The sequence below is a fragment of the Schistocerca nitens genome, chromosome 5 (genome assembly GCF_023898315.1).
Source record: "Schistocerca nitens isolate TAMUIC-IGC-003100 chromosome 5, iqSchNite1.1, whole genome shotgun sequence".
NCBI lineage: Eukaryota > Metazoa > Arthropoda > Insecta > Orthoptera > Acrididae > Schistocerca > Schistocerca nitens.
Window position 1 is genome coordinate 56,566,740 of NC_064618.1, and position 19,678 is coordinate 56,586,417.

Below are 19,678 nucleotides of genomic sequence, written 5' to 3' on the forward strand. Positions count from 1 at the left end.
CCTGGGGCTGGGAAACGTGGCCACAATGGTCTGGTGGAACGACTCTCACAGGTTCAATGCGTGGGTTCTGGCATTTACTTTTAAGAGGCACAAAAAGATTTACTTTACCTCTGGTAACCTCAAGAGAAAGGCGATATAATTCAGAATCCGCATTAAACATCAAGTTCCATCCGGCCGGAGTGGCCGCACGGTTCGAGGCGCTACACCCTGGAACCTCGCTATCGCTACGGTCGTAGGTTCGAAACCTGCCTCGGTCTTGGATGTGTGTGATGGCCTTAGGTTAGTTAGGTTTAAGTAGTTCTAAGTTCTTGGGGACACATGACCTTGGATCAGTCCCATAGTGCTCAGAGCCATTTGAATAATTTTTTGAAACATCACGTTTCTTCATTACCAACTGGACAGAGCCGGTTTACGTTGGGAAATGAACTACGCGGAAGTCATGGTAAACAAAAATACTGTCACCAGTAAACTTACTTACATTAGAAAATTTTATTTTATTTGATGAACCGATAGCCATTTAAAGGAACGGGGCTCTTATTTTACTTGTACTTAATTGATTTACAGACGTTGAAAAATTTGGGGCTGGACTGTAATCTCAACTCGCATCTCCTCTCTCGAGTATCTGAATCTCTCGGAACAGTATAGTTCAGTCATTTCATTCCTTTTCCCAAGACTGCAGTCTCCTCTAGGTCTCCTCCAAAGGGAAGTATGTGGGTCCGAATAGTGATCCAGTAAAAAAATATTTATAATTTCATTTCAAGCGCTATCACGTGCACACCGGCCTGCTAATGAAAATTAACATTCATTCTTAGTGTCTTGTTTATGTTTTGCCAACATTCGCAATAGGTGTCGTTACTTCTGGTCAAACTCGCACACATCTTACTGTTGGTGAGTAACCAATTGATACTTAAGCTACATTCGTGAATGATAAAGAAGGACGGTAGTTGTGCGGTTCGATTGTCGCTCAGGCACAAAAATTTGTAATCTTATTTTAGATTGAAACACCTAGCAGTTGGTATGAAATACCGATACATAACATTTGATTTTACTTAGTTAACAACCCGATTACGTGTTGGGTTCGTATATCCGTCACAGATCTTCATATCATGCACTTCATCTTTAAATGCATGCACACTTTGTTACTTATGAATGGAGGTATATCAGACATCTTCCGTGGTTAGTTAACAGAAACGAAAGGGTCTTGATAGGAGTCACAGTTTATTACAAAAACTGTGGTCTTTTATTTTCAAGTTTAGATATGGTTACTGATGTTGGCGAAAATTTCGGTAATTCATGACTCATCATGGCTAGTCAACAATATGATTAGATTAGATTAGATTTGATTCGATTAATATTTGTTCCATAGATCATGAATACGACATTTCATAATTATGTGCAACGTGTCATTTTAATGAAAGATTTCTTTACATACCATGATGCAATTTCGTTACAACAATTAATTACTCTCACTCATTCATTTTTATATTTATTTCTCTCTCTCTCTCTTTCTCTCTCTCGCTCTCTTTCTCTCTCTCTTCACACACACACACACACACACACACACACACACACACATACAAACAAACAAACATTGTTATTTATTTTTCTTGTTTGTTGTGCTCGACTATCGGCCAGGCACGAAAACGTCCATGAAATGGGTTTCTTAGTTTTGAGTACACTTACGAAAGAAATATAAAGACAACTATGAGAGTTACCGATATATGATGCTTAGTTTACAGTCAGTTCTATTACTAGTAAATACGCTCCAGTCCCTAAACCTAGTTACAGAAATGCGAATCAGACGTATTCCAAGCCGTGCCAGCCGCGTCTTTGAGATGCCAACTATGGTCACTTCCCAGCCCTCTGTAGGAACACATCGGTTCGTCTTCTTCCTTGTGGTACTGTAACAGAGATTTGGCAACAAGGCAAGATATGTTTGGCAACTCTGTTATCGACGCGATACTTGCTGGTATGCACGGAATTTAGCCTCAAAGTTCACTTGATTTTTCCTGTCATTTCCATTGAATAATCTGAGTTATTATCGCTTGAGGTGTAACAAAGGATTGTAAATTTACGGTTTTCAGCCCAGGAAAGTCGTTGCACGTGTCAATCACAATTAATCTTGTTGTTTAAATAGCGATTTACGAGTTATAGTCACTATTGGTCTCGTAATATGAATGCTAGACATATACATCTTCGCTAGCTCTGTGGTAACATGCTGATCTGTAAAAAAAGCGTCTGTTCTGGTTTGCAGTTCCAGTCTCGCTGACTCTGACGTTTTTATCGCTTCTGTGAAAGAGCTACAAGCAGTCAGATCAAACATCGATAAGGAAAGCGCAAGAAAATACTTTCAGCTCATAGTGCAATGGTGAAAAAGCTTACAATGCTGCACAACAGTTAATGCCTCTTTCTGTCATTAACAAGCATATTTTGGGCGTTATAGGAATACATAACTTGATTTATGAAATGCTACTTTTGCATAACTCTTGAGTATGACACAGCATACCAATTAAACACAGACCCAATCGAAATCTAAGCGAATAGTATTTTACTAATTCGGTTCGATAGAGGCACGCTTGTAAACACATGCTCATCTTTATTTAAACAGCCTTTCGTCGTAAGGTTATCATGGGTAATTTTATTTCATTTCTTATAATACAGCGCACAATTTTCGTAGGGTTTCTTTTAGTGTTGTTTAAACAATAGTAAACATGAGAGAGAAATTAATCATCAAGGATGTATGCGAATTCTCTGATATTATCTATAACAGTCTGACAATGCACATGCAGTTTATTGATTACATGCATGTAGAAAACTTGTTCTGAGTTAATGCTGTCAAACAAGGTTTGAAGAAGAATAAAATGCCACTACCACACCACAGATAATGCAAAAAATACTTTTCTGACGTATTTTGGCACGATGCGCACTCCCCAAACATAATACAAAAGTTTCGAGATGCATCTGCTGCCTGGTCGTCTATTAAACCTGAAAATAACAAAATGTCGCAGTAGTTGGCCCTTTTTCCACATGCGACTGTTTTGGGTTGAGAAGTGAAGGGAATTATAATCAAAGTTTCATTAGACTGATAACTTCAGCAGACAGCAGGATTGCGTTATAAAAAATGTAGCAGTGAATGCATTTGAACTCGCGACGTTTTGTGTACAGTGCACTACACTTACCGCTACACTGCTATCTGAACCGTAGCTACAGCAGCTCGAGAAGTCAACAAAAAGTCCTCCAGAACTTCCGCATTCCACAGTGTTGTGAGATAATGCATATTGCTTGATGTAGATTTCTGAGAAACAGACAGTTACAGCTTTTCTTTTACACTGCACGACGTTTTCAACAAACAGATAGCGCAATAGAGTAGCTCAAGTGGAAAGGAACACTTCCTATTTAAGTTTCTGCATCCTACACTGTTGGCAGTTCTGTGTAGGTGGCAGTTGCGTGATTTTATTTCGGTGATTGCAAAATAGAGAGGAATGTATGCAGTGGGTATCCGAGGCAGCTAGTTCATGGCGATTCGGTCAACCAAGTTAATGAATGTACTGAACATGCTGCAAACCACTACAGGGAACCAGTGTGTCAGAATTCTTATCCAGTGTGGCGCAACGGCCTTACAATAGAAAAATGAGCCGCAGAGAAGAGGTTTTGGTGGTCTGTTGGATTGCTGATAGTTTCATATACACATGGTCTGGATTCGTTGCCGACTGAAGAAGGTATAATGGTATTGTGGTCTGAAATTCACATTAAACAAGATATTCCTTCTCTACCAAGTAGACATTAGGTTGAACCACAATAAAGTCAGGAGTGGCGACATGTAGAAACTGTATCACCAGTAACCTTTCTTATACTAGTTATTTGCTCCTAGTCACGAATCAAACGCTATGTAGGGTCACAGGACACTTATTCCATCTTTTATTTGAGCTTCTGTATGTCGAAAAAATTGGTTCGGAACTGGGATTGCAACTCAGACCGCCCTTATCGCGTAATTTGATCCCTTCATGACAATACAGCTCGACTACAATTTGTTGTTTTTTTCAAAACTGCAGATTCCTCTACATCTCCACATATTGCGCGTGAATGGGTTCGAATCCTGGCCTGGCAGTAGTTTTCATTATGTATTATCAAGCTCTAGCCTGAGAACACGTATGTGCTGGTGGATAATAATTTTTGATTTTTAGTGTATTTTCATTCGTTGTCAACACTATCTATATCTGACATTTTTGACTCTCAGTGAGACACAGAACTATTTGCGAGATCACTATAAGTTCAAGGATGTTATTCGGAGCTGCTGGTGGATAAATATTCGGTAGCTGACGTCTCTTTGTGTGTAGTCAACAATGAGATGTGTGGGGTTCGATTACCAGTCAGCACTGAACTCTTCGTTATATTATTTCTAGTTCAAACAAGCTCACATGTCGCTGCTGGTGTAGCAAACCCATATTCAACGTTCGTTTTCTCTAGAGTATAAGAGCGATAGGTGTCGGGTCGGAGTCCTGGGAAGGAATAAATTAATGTTTCGTCTCGTAATTTCAGTTAAAACATCTTGCTACTGCCGAGAAAATCCGATATGTCACAGTTGATTTTGCTTCGATAACAATCCGATTAGCTTGAGGGTTCGAATCCCTGTCCAACACAAAGCTTTGCCTCACGGCATTTCAAGTAAGTTACTTGTGAAGAATCAAAATTTAACATCTCTCGTAGGTCGTTAACAGGGGCGATAGAGGCTGGGTAGGAATTCGCGTCCGTTAAAAATGTTTACGTTATGTAATTTAAAGTTGATATTTCCTAACGGATACTGTCTGAAATCGAGGTATATCACTCTCTGTATGCCTACTCAGGAATGACTGTTAGTTTTCGTCAGTCACGAAATCTCTGCTTAGTCTGTATGACCTGGGTTTGAATCCATATGCAGAACGAGACAGTTCGCCGTGTCATTTGAAGTTCATACATATTCTCAACTAGCAGCTCGTGAAAAACTTAAATTTTGTGTTAAATAATAAGTACGGTATGTAACTTTGAAGAGGAAATCATGAATACGACAAACTTACTACGTGCATTACCTATCTGACGTAACAATGAGAGTGGTAACATTTCAGGTATGTCATTTATTGTAATAAATGTGAGCTTACAAGCCTTAAGGACAGTCTTATCTGTGATAAGGTGTTCCCTGATATTTGTAGTATCGTGGTATTACTTTACATCTTGAGTTATTGCGATACACAGCAGTGTTTTCGAGATTTGTTGGAACCATTTTCAATAGTCAAACGACTGTACCGAGGAGCGATTAGAGGACCTGTTTGACCGCTGCGTTAGGATGGTTGTATGCGAATCAGGCGAAATGCGATTCAGGTCGTTCGGACACTTTTGAGCACGATTGTACCTCTGGCGCTGAAATATTAATCTGTCTTCCTTTCCCTTATTTTCCAATCTGTTTTTGTTGACCCTCTGTACCGGACCCTCGACAGAGGCCTAACTTGCCATCACGTCAGTACTGCCCTCGCACCGAGGCGAGCGCCGCAAGCGGCCTCCACCCCCGCGCGTGCGCGCAGCAACCGGCGCGGCGTCGCGGCGTGAGGCGAGCGGCGCGGCGTCCGGAGAGCGGCAGTCGTCATGGCGGCAGCGGCAGCGGCGGCGGCGGCGGCGGCGGCGCTGTGGACGGCTGTGGCGGCGGCGCTGCTGGTGGCGGCGGCGAAGGCGGCGGTGCGCGTGGGTCCGCGGGGCGCCCACCGCTGGCCGCTGCCGCGCCGCGGCGGCCTGCTGCGGCCCGACAGCCACGTGCACTACAACGTGGGCGTGCTCATGGCGTCGCGCCTCGACTCGCCCTTCGACCTGGAGCGCTGCGGGCCCGCCGTCGACCTCGCGCTCCAGGAGATCAACGACAAGTACCTCGCGCCGCACGGCATACAGCTCGACAAGGTGCAGGCCAGGTGAGGGGCCCGCTGCTCTGCTGACGCAGCCTAGCTACGCCACACAGTGCCAGTCCTCAGCAGCAGCTTCCCGTATCCAGAACTCCAGTATTTGGATTCGTACTTATAATTTTGTTTTGCCCAGCAATGCATATCACGAGCTTCGCGCCACGTCCGAGGCGGTCTTTAAGTTTCAATGGAAAACGAAATATTTACATAGTGTTTGTTCATTATTATTATCCTCAATCAGAAACAAGGTTTTGCTGCTCGTCAATATAGCTGCCACCTCATCATATCTCATAAATGGTAATATAATTCTATGCTGTCAAACCAAATCACTACCTGGTGCTATTTCCACTGTTCTTGTAACTATTTATTAAGTAATTTACTTTTTTCCTGAATGATGCTACCACATGTCCTACATTCCACTAACAACTACAACTACAATTACAAAACATTATCCAATTGATGCATTTTTTCACGATTTGTGTATACAATTTTGTTTGAAAATACGATAGTAATCGAAAGATTGACAGTTCTGGTAGTACATGAAATATGTTCACAGTTACGAACACCAGCAACCATGAGCTGTATGAGGGAATGACGAAATTTGTGCCACAAAAGGACTTGAACCCGGGACCGAGCGAGGTGGTGGAGTGGTCAGAACACTGGACTCACATCCTGGAGGACGACGGCTCAAACTCGCTTCCAGCCATCCTGATTTAGGTTTTACGTGATTTCTCTACATAGCTTCAGACAAATGGCGGGATGATTCATTCGAAAGGGCGTGGCTGACTTCCTGCCCCACCCTTCCCTGACCCGACGGGACCGACGACCTAGCTGTTTGGTCCCCTCCCGCAAATCAGCCAATCAACAACTGAACCCGCATTTCCCACTTCATGCGAGGTGTCACATCAACTGCTTTGGCTATCCGTGTACGGTTCACAGCCACGCCCATACTTTCATATGTCACCGTTCCTGCGTGATAACCTGCGCTCGTACGCATTCCCATTCAGGGGAGGACATTTGAACTGACACTCGTTCACTGGTACTGGCGAATAAATACGATATGCATGCATGCATATCCGAAGGAACGTAGACTCCTTCTTCTTATCATTACAGGCATTGTAATATCATATTTATCCGGCGACACAGACCAGCTGTTCTCAACTAAAATCTCCTCCCCTGTACGGGAGTCACATAATCTGTGTAAAAGTTGTTGGGCAGGAACGACGACATCTAGAAGTTAGGATCTGCTTGCGACTCGTGGGCGGAAAGCCAAAGCGGTTAAGGTGAACACTCGAGTAAAGAGCGAAATCTGGGTTCGAGTCCCGGCGCAGCACAAATTTTCATTGTCCTCATTCTCTTATACAACTATCGCTTGTCATGTTCGGAACTTCAAATTCAATTCATGTTGTTCATAACGGCTGCAATCACCGCAGTGCAGTGTTCTTTTAACAACACAGGAACTGCACTAACGTACTTTTGTTCGTGTCTTGTGCAGCCTGTTACTGCTTAATCTAAAAAAAAAAAAAAAAACACCAAGTATGCAGATAAAAATAGAAGGCATCTCAGTACAATATAATAAAAGGGAAGGAAAAATATAAATTAGCAATGGGCGAGTTCCCATAGCAACTGCCACGTAATGTGTACTACGAGTATTCATCAAGTTGACACCCCAGTGCTTGATGGCTACATTGTACGAGGGCGTCCTGAAAAATAATGCCTCTGAATTTTTTTCTGGTGTTTCCAATATCGTTAAAGGTTTTACATGTCACGCATACTACTCGGTCGACTTTCCCGCTTCGGTGATGCAATTTGCAGCCCTCTGTCGCCGAAGGGCTACGAATTGCAACGTGTAATGTGGCAGTGTGTAACGTAACAATGTCAGTGCGTGAGAGACACTCAGAAAACTGGTAGCACGAATTCGAAGATTTCATCCACACATGGAGTAGCGTCCCCTTCACCATGACAATATCATACCACGTCTACAGTGAGCCGGCACCATTGATTCACTGTCATCGATCGTTCTCCATACTATCCCAACTTGTCCCCGTCCGATTTCCATCCGTTTCCAGAACTTAAAGAACACCTTCGATGACTTCAGTTTGGTAGCGATGAAATGGTGCAAGCAACCACAGGTGTGGTTCTGCCTCCATCAGCAAAATCAAATATTGGCCTCAGCAACAAATTGGTCTGGCTGGGGAAAACCTATTAGTCGCCAGGGTGAGTATTGTGAGAAATAAATATGTAAACATGAAGAATAAAGACGCAGAGTGTTAATAAAATTTGTTTTACTTAAAAGGCTTTGAGAGTCTTCACATAAAAAATCCTGATGCATTACTTTCGAGCACGTCCTCGTGTTACTGTTTCCATTTCTATCCGTTCTTGCATTTGGTGCTCAGACTGTGAAGCTATATACTTCATGTTCAAGTGAAGGGACTTTTGTTGGAATTCACTACGAAGCACTGTTCTGCACAGTAAATTTACAACTGAATTTTGCACAGAAAATAAGTGTTTGACTTATGACAGATATGGTAACAGCTTTTTTTCTATCCTTTCTCTCTCTCTGTCTCTCTCTCTCTCTCTCTCTCTCTCTTTGCTTTGGTGGCATTAAAGTGTATGCCGACGATTTGGACACTTGACCGTAAAGCAGTGAGTTTCTCAAGCGTAATGTCGTCACTGATCCGTTCAGTTTCACTACCGAGCACTCGAACTTCACTCGCATTCATTGTGGGGTCCTAGTCTCTCTTTTGCACACGCGGCGCCCTCGGAAGCCCACGTCGACGGTTTTCCTTATATACTACTAGATTCTCCCAGACATTTTATTTGTAATACCGTTAATTATACGCCAGTTTCTGGAGCCTCATATAGCCGTTTACAGATACGATGTCAAGAGAACTTACCGTCCACAGACGTTAAGCGATGAGCAGCGGGCGACAGAGCGGTCTGGAGTCGCCACGACTTCCAGGCTCGCAGACGCCCGCCTGCCTGAGGCTGAGCCGCCCAGTGTGAGTGGGGTAAGGGTCGCCACCTCTCGAAACATGCACCATGTCCTGACGGGAATCGATGTGGTGTAATTTGTATCTTGCCCAGAACGTTCCAGAAAAAAGAGTATACTGCTCGACCCATATCGTTACTGTCCCATTTACTCTTCCACGTTTCCACCCTCCAATGTTTTTTAACTGCTAATGTCAGCTTCTGCACATTTTCAATATTTCCTTCTTTGGCCAGTATGAAACAGCTTTGTGCTACCTAAGAGTCTGCCTAACGTATATCTAACAACTGGCGTAACCCTAGAGAAATGTTCAATGACTGTCCAGGCAGCAGTTTTAATTAAGATCCATTCTGACGTTATTGTAATGGAGTCAACCAAGCCATAAGTAAGACGAAGGTGGCGTTGTTTAGTTAATTATGATTTATATAATTTCAAATGATACTTAATGTCCACTTTAAACATAATTCAGTGAACCGAAGTAGAATACGGGTACCGTCATCTATGATTGGTAGTTCTATTCCCATGCGTCGAACCGGTTTGACACGGGGTACAGTGGATAAAAAGAGAGAAACAAAGAAATTACTATAAAATATAAAAATAAATTTAGAACAGAATGAGTTTGATATCAAAATTAACACATTTTATTAGTAAATTACAAATCTGAAATCGAATTTTGTCTTGAAAGTTATTAATGCATTTTATTAAATATCTTCAGAGTTATTAATTCATATTATGAGTGTTGTAATGAATTAATGTTAATTCAAAAATCGTCTTTTAAATGTAACTAGTTCTCTGAATTCGACTGGAATTCCGCAGTTGCTTCAAAATACTTATTAAGGAAAGTGCCAAAAAAAGTTCAACAGTGTTCTCGGTGTCAGATTTGGTGCGATTATTTCAGGGATGTTATCTCCGACAAAACTATTACTTCACTGAGAGTACGGTTCTGACTTTTAATAAATCTTAGTAATGTTGCGGATAATTATTAAAAGCAAACCAAGCGCGAAAACCCGAGGAGAGTCCATAAAGACCGATTTGAAAAGAGTCGGTTGTTTTAAACGAATGATATGTTGTTCAATGGAGTGTCATTTACGTTACATTAGAACCGCTTTTATTTAGTTCATGATGAAGGAAGAACCTTCCATCTGAAGCAGCCTAATAAAAATCCTAAATAGCGGACCATTCAACGGTATCTTCCCATACCGTATCGAGGGTTGACCGTCCAGACGAACCATGGCTCCTGAAGTGCACTGCAAGCTTGTTTCATGAATGAGTGGAGTGCGCAGAATCCTACTCCCGTTTCATCAGATACACTAGTTACCTAGAATGATCAATAACGTCAACCAATAGTATAGTAATTTACTAGAAAACAGTCCAGACACGAGAGACTGGACTGGACTGGAGAAGTGAAGGTGAGGAAATCGGCCACACGTTGCAAAGGACAGATGCGGCTGAAAAGCAGTTTCCGTCACATTTCATTTCGGAAAGGCGTTCCAGTCTGCCACAGTATCGTGTCCCAACCAAGGTGCCATGATGTGGTTCCCTCGAGCAATATTTGAGTAATAGGAACCAATGAAATACAATTGACGGCGTATGTGTGACAGAAGTAATATCTGGTGTGCTCTAAGGACGCAAATTTGGGCGTCTAGGGTTCTCGCTGTACGTAAACTATTTATCACAGAGGATCAGAAGCACTATACAGGGATTGGACAAAACCATGGGAACACCTACAGAAATGCACGCTAGAACGAATTCTGTAAGACGTCCTCAATACATTGCAAGCGTCGGTCGTAGTCGTAACAGTGTTCTGTGTAGTTTTGAGTGCATTATGTGGGAGCTAAGTGAATTCTAACATTGGTAAAATCGTCGCTGCTCGTACTCTGGGTGTTACCGTAACCAAGGTAGTTGAAGTGTTTGGTGTTTCAACAGGCATCGTGCTGAAGATATATATACTAAGACGGTATCTGTTCTGTCTGTCTGTCTACGAATGTAGTGCGGGACAATACGTTGAGAATGTGGATTTCGCGGGAGGCGTGCCAGAGATAAATCCCTGCAGTCGCGCTATCCTCTGTGTCCGCGGTGGCTCAGATGGATAGAGCGTCTGCCATGTAAGCAGGAGATCCCGGGTTCGAGTCCCGGTCGGGGCACACATTTTCATCCGCCCCCGTTGACATATGTCTACGCCTGTAAGGTAAGAGCTTTCATTTCATTGTAATCGTACTGAAGATTTGCACCGCATACAGGGAAAGCGGAAAAACGTCATCCGTGAATCCTCAACGAAAACGAAAGTATGTGTTGAGTTATCATGACGGGCGGTCATTGGAGAGGACTGTGACGAATGAATGTCGCACTCGCGAACCCTGCCAGTGGCAAAACAAAGCAAAGAGCTCCTTAAGCAGGGATCTGCAGGACCTCAGAACCACTCATCGGTGGTGCACATGCCAGTACGAGGGAAACGACGTGGTAATAAAAGATGAACTATGGAGCATCTGTTAGGATGAATCTTCACTCTCTTTCCAACTTCTGGCCGAGTTTAAGTCGCGAAGCGATACAGCCCGCGGTTTGGTTATGAGTTGTGCAGCCATATCGTGGTATTCCGTGGGACCACTGCAAGGTGGCATAACTGCTGAGACCTATTTTGCTGATCATGTCCGTCTCATTACATAATGTTTGTTTCGTAACGGTGACGCTGTGTACCCAGACGGCAGGGCCCCCGCCCACAAGGTTTGCTTCGTCCAGGACTGGTTTTGTGATCACAAAGATGAATTTCCGCACATTCCTTGGTCACCACAGCCACTTAATCTCCATGTTATTGGGTTTTTGTGAGCTACTTAGGAGGAAAGGGTGCGCGATCGCTGTCCACTTCCATCATTGTAATCAGGACTTGCCACAATTTCCAGGAAGATTGTCCACTCCGAAGCGACTGAAAGCTACATGGAATGCCAATGGGTCTCCCACATCGTATTAGGCAAGATAATGTGTTGTTCGTGGTGTTCCCATATTTTTGCCCACCCTCAAAAAATGGCTCTGAGCACTATGGGACTCAACTGCTGAGGTCATAAGTCCCCTAGAACTTAGAACTACTTAAACCTAACTAAGGACAACACACACATCCATGCCCGAGGCAGGATTCGAAACTGCGACCGTAGCGGTCGCGCGGTTCCAGACTGTAGCGCCAGAACCGCTCGGCCACCTGCGGCCGGCTGCCCACCCTCTCTTAGATTGTTCGCTCAAGATGTTGTTATTTATAAGAAAATATCGTCGGTGGACGATCGTAAGGAAATGCAGAATGCCTTGGACAACATTTTCAAATGCTGCAGCTCTCTTCGGATGTGGATAAATGCACGAGCACGTCATATCATATGAGGATTTAAAGTTAACATGAAGGAGCTGGACGTGTACATAAAAATCACTCTTAAGGAAAGAGCGTGGAAGATTTATTTGTTAAATTTGTAGCAGTATTCCGCGAAAATCCGGTGCATCTGTGAAGGTGATCATACAGTGCGCTAGTGCGAACAGTTGTAGAGTACTGTTCCAGTGTTTAAAGTCCTTATCAAGCAGACATGAGAATAAGCGTTGGAAGCACAGAGACGCAAGCTGCGAGGAAGCTGATAGGTCGGTAGAGCGCATACGAAAGTGTGATAGTAATACTCGGGGACCATAATAGGGAATCCTTGCAAGAAAGACGACGTAGTTCTCGGGGAAACTTACTGAGTAAATGTAGGGCACAGGTATTCGAAGAGGACCGTGCGACCATTACGCTGCTTCAATCACAGTGAACAGTGGTGTCTAAAGCCATGTACAATACAGATGGTTCAAATGGCTCTGAGCACTAGGGGACATCTGACGTCATCAGTCCCCTAGAACTTCGAACTACTTAAACATAACTAACCTAAGGACATCACACACATCCATGGCCGAGGCAGGATTCGAACCTGCGACCGTAGCGGTCGCGCTGTTCCAGACTGAAGCGCCTAAAACCGCTCAGCCACACCGGCCGGCACAATACAGATGGAAGTATAAACGTATAAAGGTGCAGTGTATTACCGAAGCTGTTATTTGCACTCAGGTGATTCAATTGAAAATGTTTCTGACGTTGATGACGGTCACACGACTCAAATTAACAGACTCTGAGCGCGGAATGGCAGTTGGAGCTGGACACACGGAACATTCTATTTCGGCAATCGTTAGGGAATTAAGTATTCCTAGGTTCACAGTGTCAACAGTGTGCTGAGAATATCAAATTTCACGCACTGTCTCTCACCACGGAGAACGCCGTGGTCGATGTCTTTAAACGACGGAGAGCAGCGACGTTTGCGTAGTCAGTGCTGTCAGACAAGCAACACTGCGTGAAATAACCGCAGAAATGGTTGTGGGATGAACGACGAGCGTATCCGTTAGGACAGTGCCGCGAAATCTGGCGCTAATGGACTGTGGTAGCAGACGACCGACGCGAGTGCCTTTGCTGTCAGCACTACATGGGCTGCAGCGCCTCTGCTGGGCTCGAGACCAAATAGATTGGAACCTAGACGACTGTGAAACCGTGGCCTGCTCATATCAGTTCCGATTTAAATCGGTGAGAGCTGGTGGTAGAGTTCGAGTGTGGCGAAGACGCACGGAGCCGTGGACCCAAGTGGTCAACAAGGCACAGTACAAGCTGGTGGTGTCTCCATAGCGGCGTGAGCTGTGTTTACGTGGAATGGTCCGAGTCCTCTGGTACAACTCAACCAGTCGTTGACGGGAAACGGTTATTTTCGGCTACGTGTTGACGACTTGCAACCATTTGTGGTATTCTCCCCAAAAAAGGAATTTTTATGGGTGACTAGGTGTCATGCCACAGCGCCACAATTGTTCGCGGTTTTTTGAAGAACATACTGAACAATTTGAGCGAATGCTTTGACCACCCAGAGCACCCGTCATGAATCCAATTGCACATTTATAGGACATAATCGAGAGTTAAGTTCGTAGACAAAATCCTGAACCAGCAACTCTTTCGCTATTATGAACATCTATAGAAGCAGAATGGCTCAATATTTCTGCAGAGGAGTTCCAAGGACCTGTTGAGTCCATGCCACGTCGAATTGCTGCACTACGCCAGGGAAAAGAAGGTCCGACACACTATTAGGAGGCATCTCATGACTTTTGCTACCTGAGTGTATATCTCGCACACAGATCATGAGCATTAGCTAACAGAGATTAGAACAATTGCGGAGCCATCTAGACAGTCGTTTTTCCCAGGATCATTATGCAAATATAACAGATCAGCATCGACAATATTAGTACGAAGTACTCTCCGTCCTGCATTTTACAGCGGCTTGCTGACAATATATGTAGCTGTACTTCCTTTTCAAAGAAACCATCGTGTCTTTTGGCTTACGTGATTCGTGGAAACTATGGAAGACCTAAATCTGGAAAGCTGGACGGAGATTTGAAAGAACGCCCTCCGGAATAAGAGCCCATCGTCCTGCCACTGCACTACGTCGCGAAGGAAAATGGTCCTTATTGCAATTCCTTACTTAACCTAATTTCAGACATAACGCGCGAAAGCACCGCGACCACTTTTTATACTTTATGAAAAAAACCATCCAGATGGCTTAATATATTTCTTCATTTATAACGTCGTTTCGGCTAGTTCCATCATCAAATCTGCAATTAAGATTAAACAAACATAAGAATTAAAGGTGTATGTCATACAATCTCATGCTATAAAAGATGAAAAATTTAAGATCACTTACCACAACTCCGAACTTGCGAAACAACATTTAGTGTATCAATAAAACCCCTCACTAAGTGGTATGTCAACTGTCAGCTCGGCTTAAAAATATAATAGGCGTACAGTAACGAAAGACAAACCCGGAGTAGGTGACAATTTATGTTTCTTGGGAATGCTCGTTTCGACTCTTGCCAGAATTCATCTTCAGATCCAAAGCTAATAACTGCAAATTGCATTTCGTCGACACGGCGAAGTTTTAGTCAAAAGTGACCCACACAGCGTTCCTCTTTTTTATTAACGTAACTCGATTTTTCCAAGAACGGTTATGTCGCTGCTCTCAGGAGGAGTGCGGACCAAGATCCCATCCGGGCATCCAGATTTACGTCTACTGTCGTTTCCCTAAGTAACTGCAGACGAACCCTTAACTGTTTTCTTTGAAAAGGATACGACAAATCTCCTTATACAGTGTGCTCAGAAACAGCTGAAATACTTGTAAGGGTGCTGAAGGTGAGACTGCGCTGAAAAATTTAGGAAAAATAATTCAAACGTTCCACCGTTTGCGAGATATTTAACACTGAAGTTAGCCAATCAGGTTGTCGCGCATGCAAATTCAAGCACTTGCACGCTCTAAAATGAGGTAATACACAGACATCTGTGGGTCAGTGAGTTTCCACTTGTTGAAATGCTCTTTACCAGTTAAAAGGAACCTTTACCGGAAGTGATAAATTTAAGCTGGATGTGAATTAGCTACGCGTGTTCGGAAACAAACGAAGAACAAGTTTTGGGAACTGCCTCGGGCAGGCTGCTTGGATTTGCGCACGGAACGGCCGCATTGGCAAGCTTCAGTGATAAATAGCTTAGAATCGCCTCAACACACCGAATTTTTCCATAACATTTACTTCTCAGCACAACTTTCCCTGCAACACTGTTACAAGATTTTCAGACTGTTTCTGTCTGTCATGAATACCTCCGTCCGATCTGAACTTACGCTCCGTCTCAAATTCCTCATCGTTGACGTGATATTAGGCCCTAATATTCTTCTTTCCGAGTGCTCCAACACGTACGCGCATGAACACCTATTGCTTGTTCGACATAATCTAGCACAGGCGGCGCATCGACAAAAACCGGAGATGTCCTGATTAAGACAAAGCAGTAAAGTGTAATAATAAAAAGCGATCTTGAATGTTTCGTGATTATGTCACTGTCAATAGCTACTTGGTGATATAGGTAATATACAAAAAAGTAAAATAGATAGCAATGGCAACGTATATAAAAATTGAACTATACACTATCATAAATATTTTTCACGACATTCAGAGAAAATTTGCCATTCAGAGTACCGGTACAGTGATTTAGGCCTCTTTACTTTGAAGAGCATGGATGGCACAGATGATAACAGGAAGACAAATGTAGTGAAAAGTCTTGTGTGCGCACTGACTGAGGCAAGCAGAGGATCTGACATAACTATAAAAAGTTCTGAGAGTATCAGTCCGAAGTAAAATAACATTAGGTAATATGTTAGTGCAAGATAGTTGTTTGTAGACGAAGGTTTTAATGCATGTATGGAGGTAACCTTTGTTCAGCAATGTATGTCAAACGGCTGATGACCAATAAAAGATGCATATTAAAGTTTTAAAGTAGCCCTGCCGATATATGAGCAAGTAACTATTTGAAGTCAGGAAATGACTAAAAATGCATCGTGCGTCATTATCATACTATGCAAAAAATCCTCACTGATATGAGGAAATAGCTACTGTGCACATACCTTGTACGAACATACCAAGAGAGACAAATAAACGAAAATGTTCTGGTGTTTACAAGCAAGCTTATACCATCAAAAAGCAGTTGATACCATACAAAACAGGAAGTACAAGAGAGAAGACAGAAATATTTCCAATTCATTTACATGGAAATGAATCGAAAATATGTTGAAATGCTTTAAGGATAACTATAGATTTCAGGTATCATTGTTCATTCAATACATTACCCTTAGCATTATATAAACAACTACAAACTGAAACCTGTCCATAACTATTAATGGGAAAACCTATTTCCAGCTTTTGAATAACTTTAAGATTCTGACCTAGACTTGTGAGATCGTGCTTATTTTAGTATGGTTGCCATGTGAAAGAATCCACGTGGAAGAGGATTTATCAATTGCATTGCTTGTTTGTGTGAAAGAGTCCAGTAGTTCCATGTGCTCTTTCCATCGTCACTCAACATCCTCTATTTTGTCCTGCAATGTGAAGGATACCGGCTGCTGTACTATCCTTGCTGACGATACAATCTCTTAGGGCAAGTCCGGAAGTGTGTCCTAATAACATCATCTGAGTTGTTTCAGTTTTTTTTAAATCAATGAAACCATTCCGTAACTATTAACTAAAATCTTTTGCAGCCTTATCTCCAAATGCAGATGGTGATAATGGATTTCACATCCTTATGATAACTTTCATATTGGCAAATCACCTGGTGTTGTACAAAGTATTTCATTCTGATGAACTCTGCATTCATATACAACGGACAATGATTGATATTCGTAAACGAATAGTCACGAGGGAAAAAACTACAGCACTTCAGATATCATTGCGATCCTGAAAGCTATGCTCACAAAGTAAGAACTAAAATTGTTGCTGGATATGGAGCAGTCTCCGTTGTTAAGATGAAATTGAAGCATTCTATGTCGTTACTTTTTCGTACCGATACGTGCAATGATACTCTGTTAACCTCACAATTAATATTTAAGTATAGACTCGTTTGGGAGTCACTTGTCCCTGTAGGTTCTATCATTAGACACACAGTCAGCTCCGTATCTGACCTGCGCAACTCATGTTGATGGACGGTGGTATTTCGACATTCCCGCGCCACTAGTGATACATCCACCGCCACAACATTCAAATGCTCACAGAGAGCTTCGTTCCCAAAATATAACCACGCTTTGCACGAAAAGTTAGGACAAGCGCAGAGGGATGGTTCGTTGGTGACTGGGAACTCCGGTGCTAGGGGAGTAATGGCACCCTGCGTGCATATCGAGGAGGATGACAACCGTGCAATGGTTACATCTGTTGTAAAGTCGCGTTCCATACGAACAGCAGGGTCTGCCGGCGGCTCTTGAGCACACTGTGTGCAAACAGCTGCAGAGTGTACTTTAAATTCATCTCGAATGATGCGTGGCTCCGGAATTCAGAGGCCATCCCCAGTCCATATAGACGATGGACGGCCAAGAATGCAGCACACAAGCAGTGCTCTTGCATGCTTGCATAGCTATCTTGCTCGCACATCCCCCATAACCATGTCACGCTGTCTGAGCGTGGGGATGGCGAAGAGGGGAAACTGCGAATGTGCCGCATTTAGATGGGACACGACTTGGTTCGTAATTCATACATCTCAACAACACAGATCTCAAAGAAAACAAATTTTCAGTTTTATTTAATAATTTTTGGCGAGCCGGAGACAGAATATAATTTTTATCTGGTAGAGATTGTCGGCATACGGACAGTCGCAGGCAATTGAACAGATTTTCGCCTTCATGTGGCCACGTAATCGTGACTTATTTAGTTTCGTGATGAAGAAAAGCCTTTCACACATATACGTTTATCGAAATAATTCATCATATTAACAACTCAATAATGGTGACGCAGAAAGTGTTCTCGAAGAAAACAATGTAGACTTCCTGGACAGTTTTAATGTAAAAGAACTTGTCTTTGAAACAGAAATTACACTGCAGATCAATCAGTTCAGTTTGCGCGTGGACAGGGATGCTTCCAACTGAAATGGTAAACGATCTCGCAAACAGCTCGAAAACTCATGTAAGACTGGCAATATCCTCAAAACGTTTAGAAAACCATTCCTGTATTTATTTCAAGGCCGCATACAGTTCTTCAAAACTCGAATTTTCTTTAATGTCAGCGAACTCAGGAAATGAATGGCGTTTTTGTCGGAAGTTGTCCCGTGCAGAATGCAGTTTTCTTTTAAAATGCACCCCCATCAAACCAGAAATAAGTAGTTTCTCACTTTGCAGTGCCTTCTGTGGGTAGTGTGCAGTCAAATACACCGAAAATGCTAGGTGTCCAATCCATTCCTGATGTTATAATTTTCGTTCTTGCTTCCCTTTTCCTTCAGAAAATCAACAGGAGCTGGTTTTAAATGGAAATATCGCTCGCGAAATGTGCCTCGATGTAATGAACGTACAGGGTGGGTATAATTAAACTTTCTCTACTTGAAAAAACCAATTCCCAAATCATCAGTTAATTCTAACTTCCGACACATCTTCTGCAACCCAGGTACAGAAAGGAGACCTCTCTGTGTTTCCTTTATAGGCCAAGACTCGCAAAGATCAGTCCTGCTATGTTTATAAAACAGCTTTACCCGTGTATCGTGCCCCGACACACGTTGACTGACTGTAGTTGTAATGCAAACTGATGCTTCTGTTTCAACCCCACGCCGCCGTACCAGTACCGATGTCTAACGGCAAGTGACGACATCAACGCTACCAACGGCACAAGTCGTGCAGCGCACAGCCTGGACGTAATACGTACAAAAGACTGCGTCGAGAACTTTCAAACTGACACTGCAATAATGAGTGCGGCTCGAAGAAATTTACCTACTATTCGTATAATCAATTTCAGCACGTGCTCTATGCCTGCAAATTTAGCCCAAAGTACTTCTTGATGTTCAGAACAATGAGTCCCACCTGTAGATCGTCATTCACTGCTGAGTGGTGAGCTTGGCTGACTGTCATTCGGGGGACCCGGGTTCGATTCCTAGTATTGCTAGCGATTTTCCTTGGTGAGACGATTGTTACGGGGTTCATTCAGCCTCATGAGGCCAACTGAGGCGTTACTCGACAGATTAGTAGCGATTCCAAGGTCAAGAAATCCGACAATGACCAAGAGAGGGATGTGCTGACCACATGTCCTCCATACCGCATCTGATGACGCCACTGGCAGAGGATGTCATGGTGGTCGGTCGGAACCGATTGGACCGTTTAGGGCCAGAACGCTCTGCTTTAACTTGTTTACTGTCTCAGCTAAGTCCTTAAATGCATTCTTCATAGTATTG

General features: G+C 43.1%; 1 protein-coding gene across 1 annotated transcript in view; it reads left to right on the top strand.

The window, feature by feature from the left end:
• Positions 1–5,616: 5,616 nt before the first annotated feature.
• Positions 5,617–19,678, top strand: part of LOC126260276 (atrial natriuretic peptide receptor 1-like) — an 875,013-nt gene continuing 860,951 nt past the window's right edge. Inside the window, exon 1 of the mRNA XM_049957602.1 lies at positions 5,617–5,933. Coding sequence (XP_049813559.1) covers positions 5,617–5,933 — 317 coding nt within the window. The remainder of the gene's footprint in view (positions 5,934–19,678) is intronic.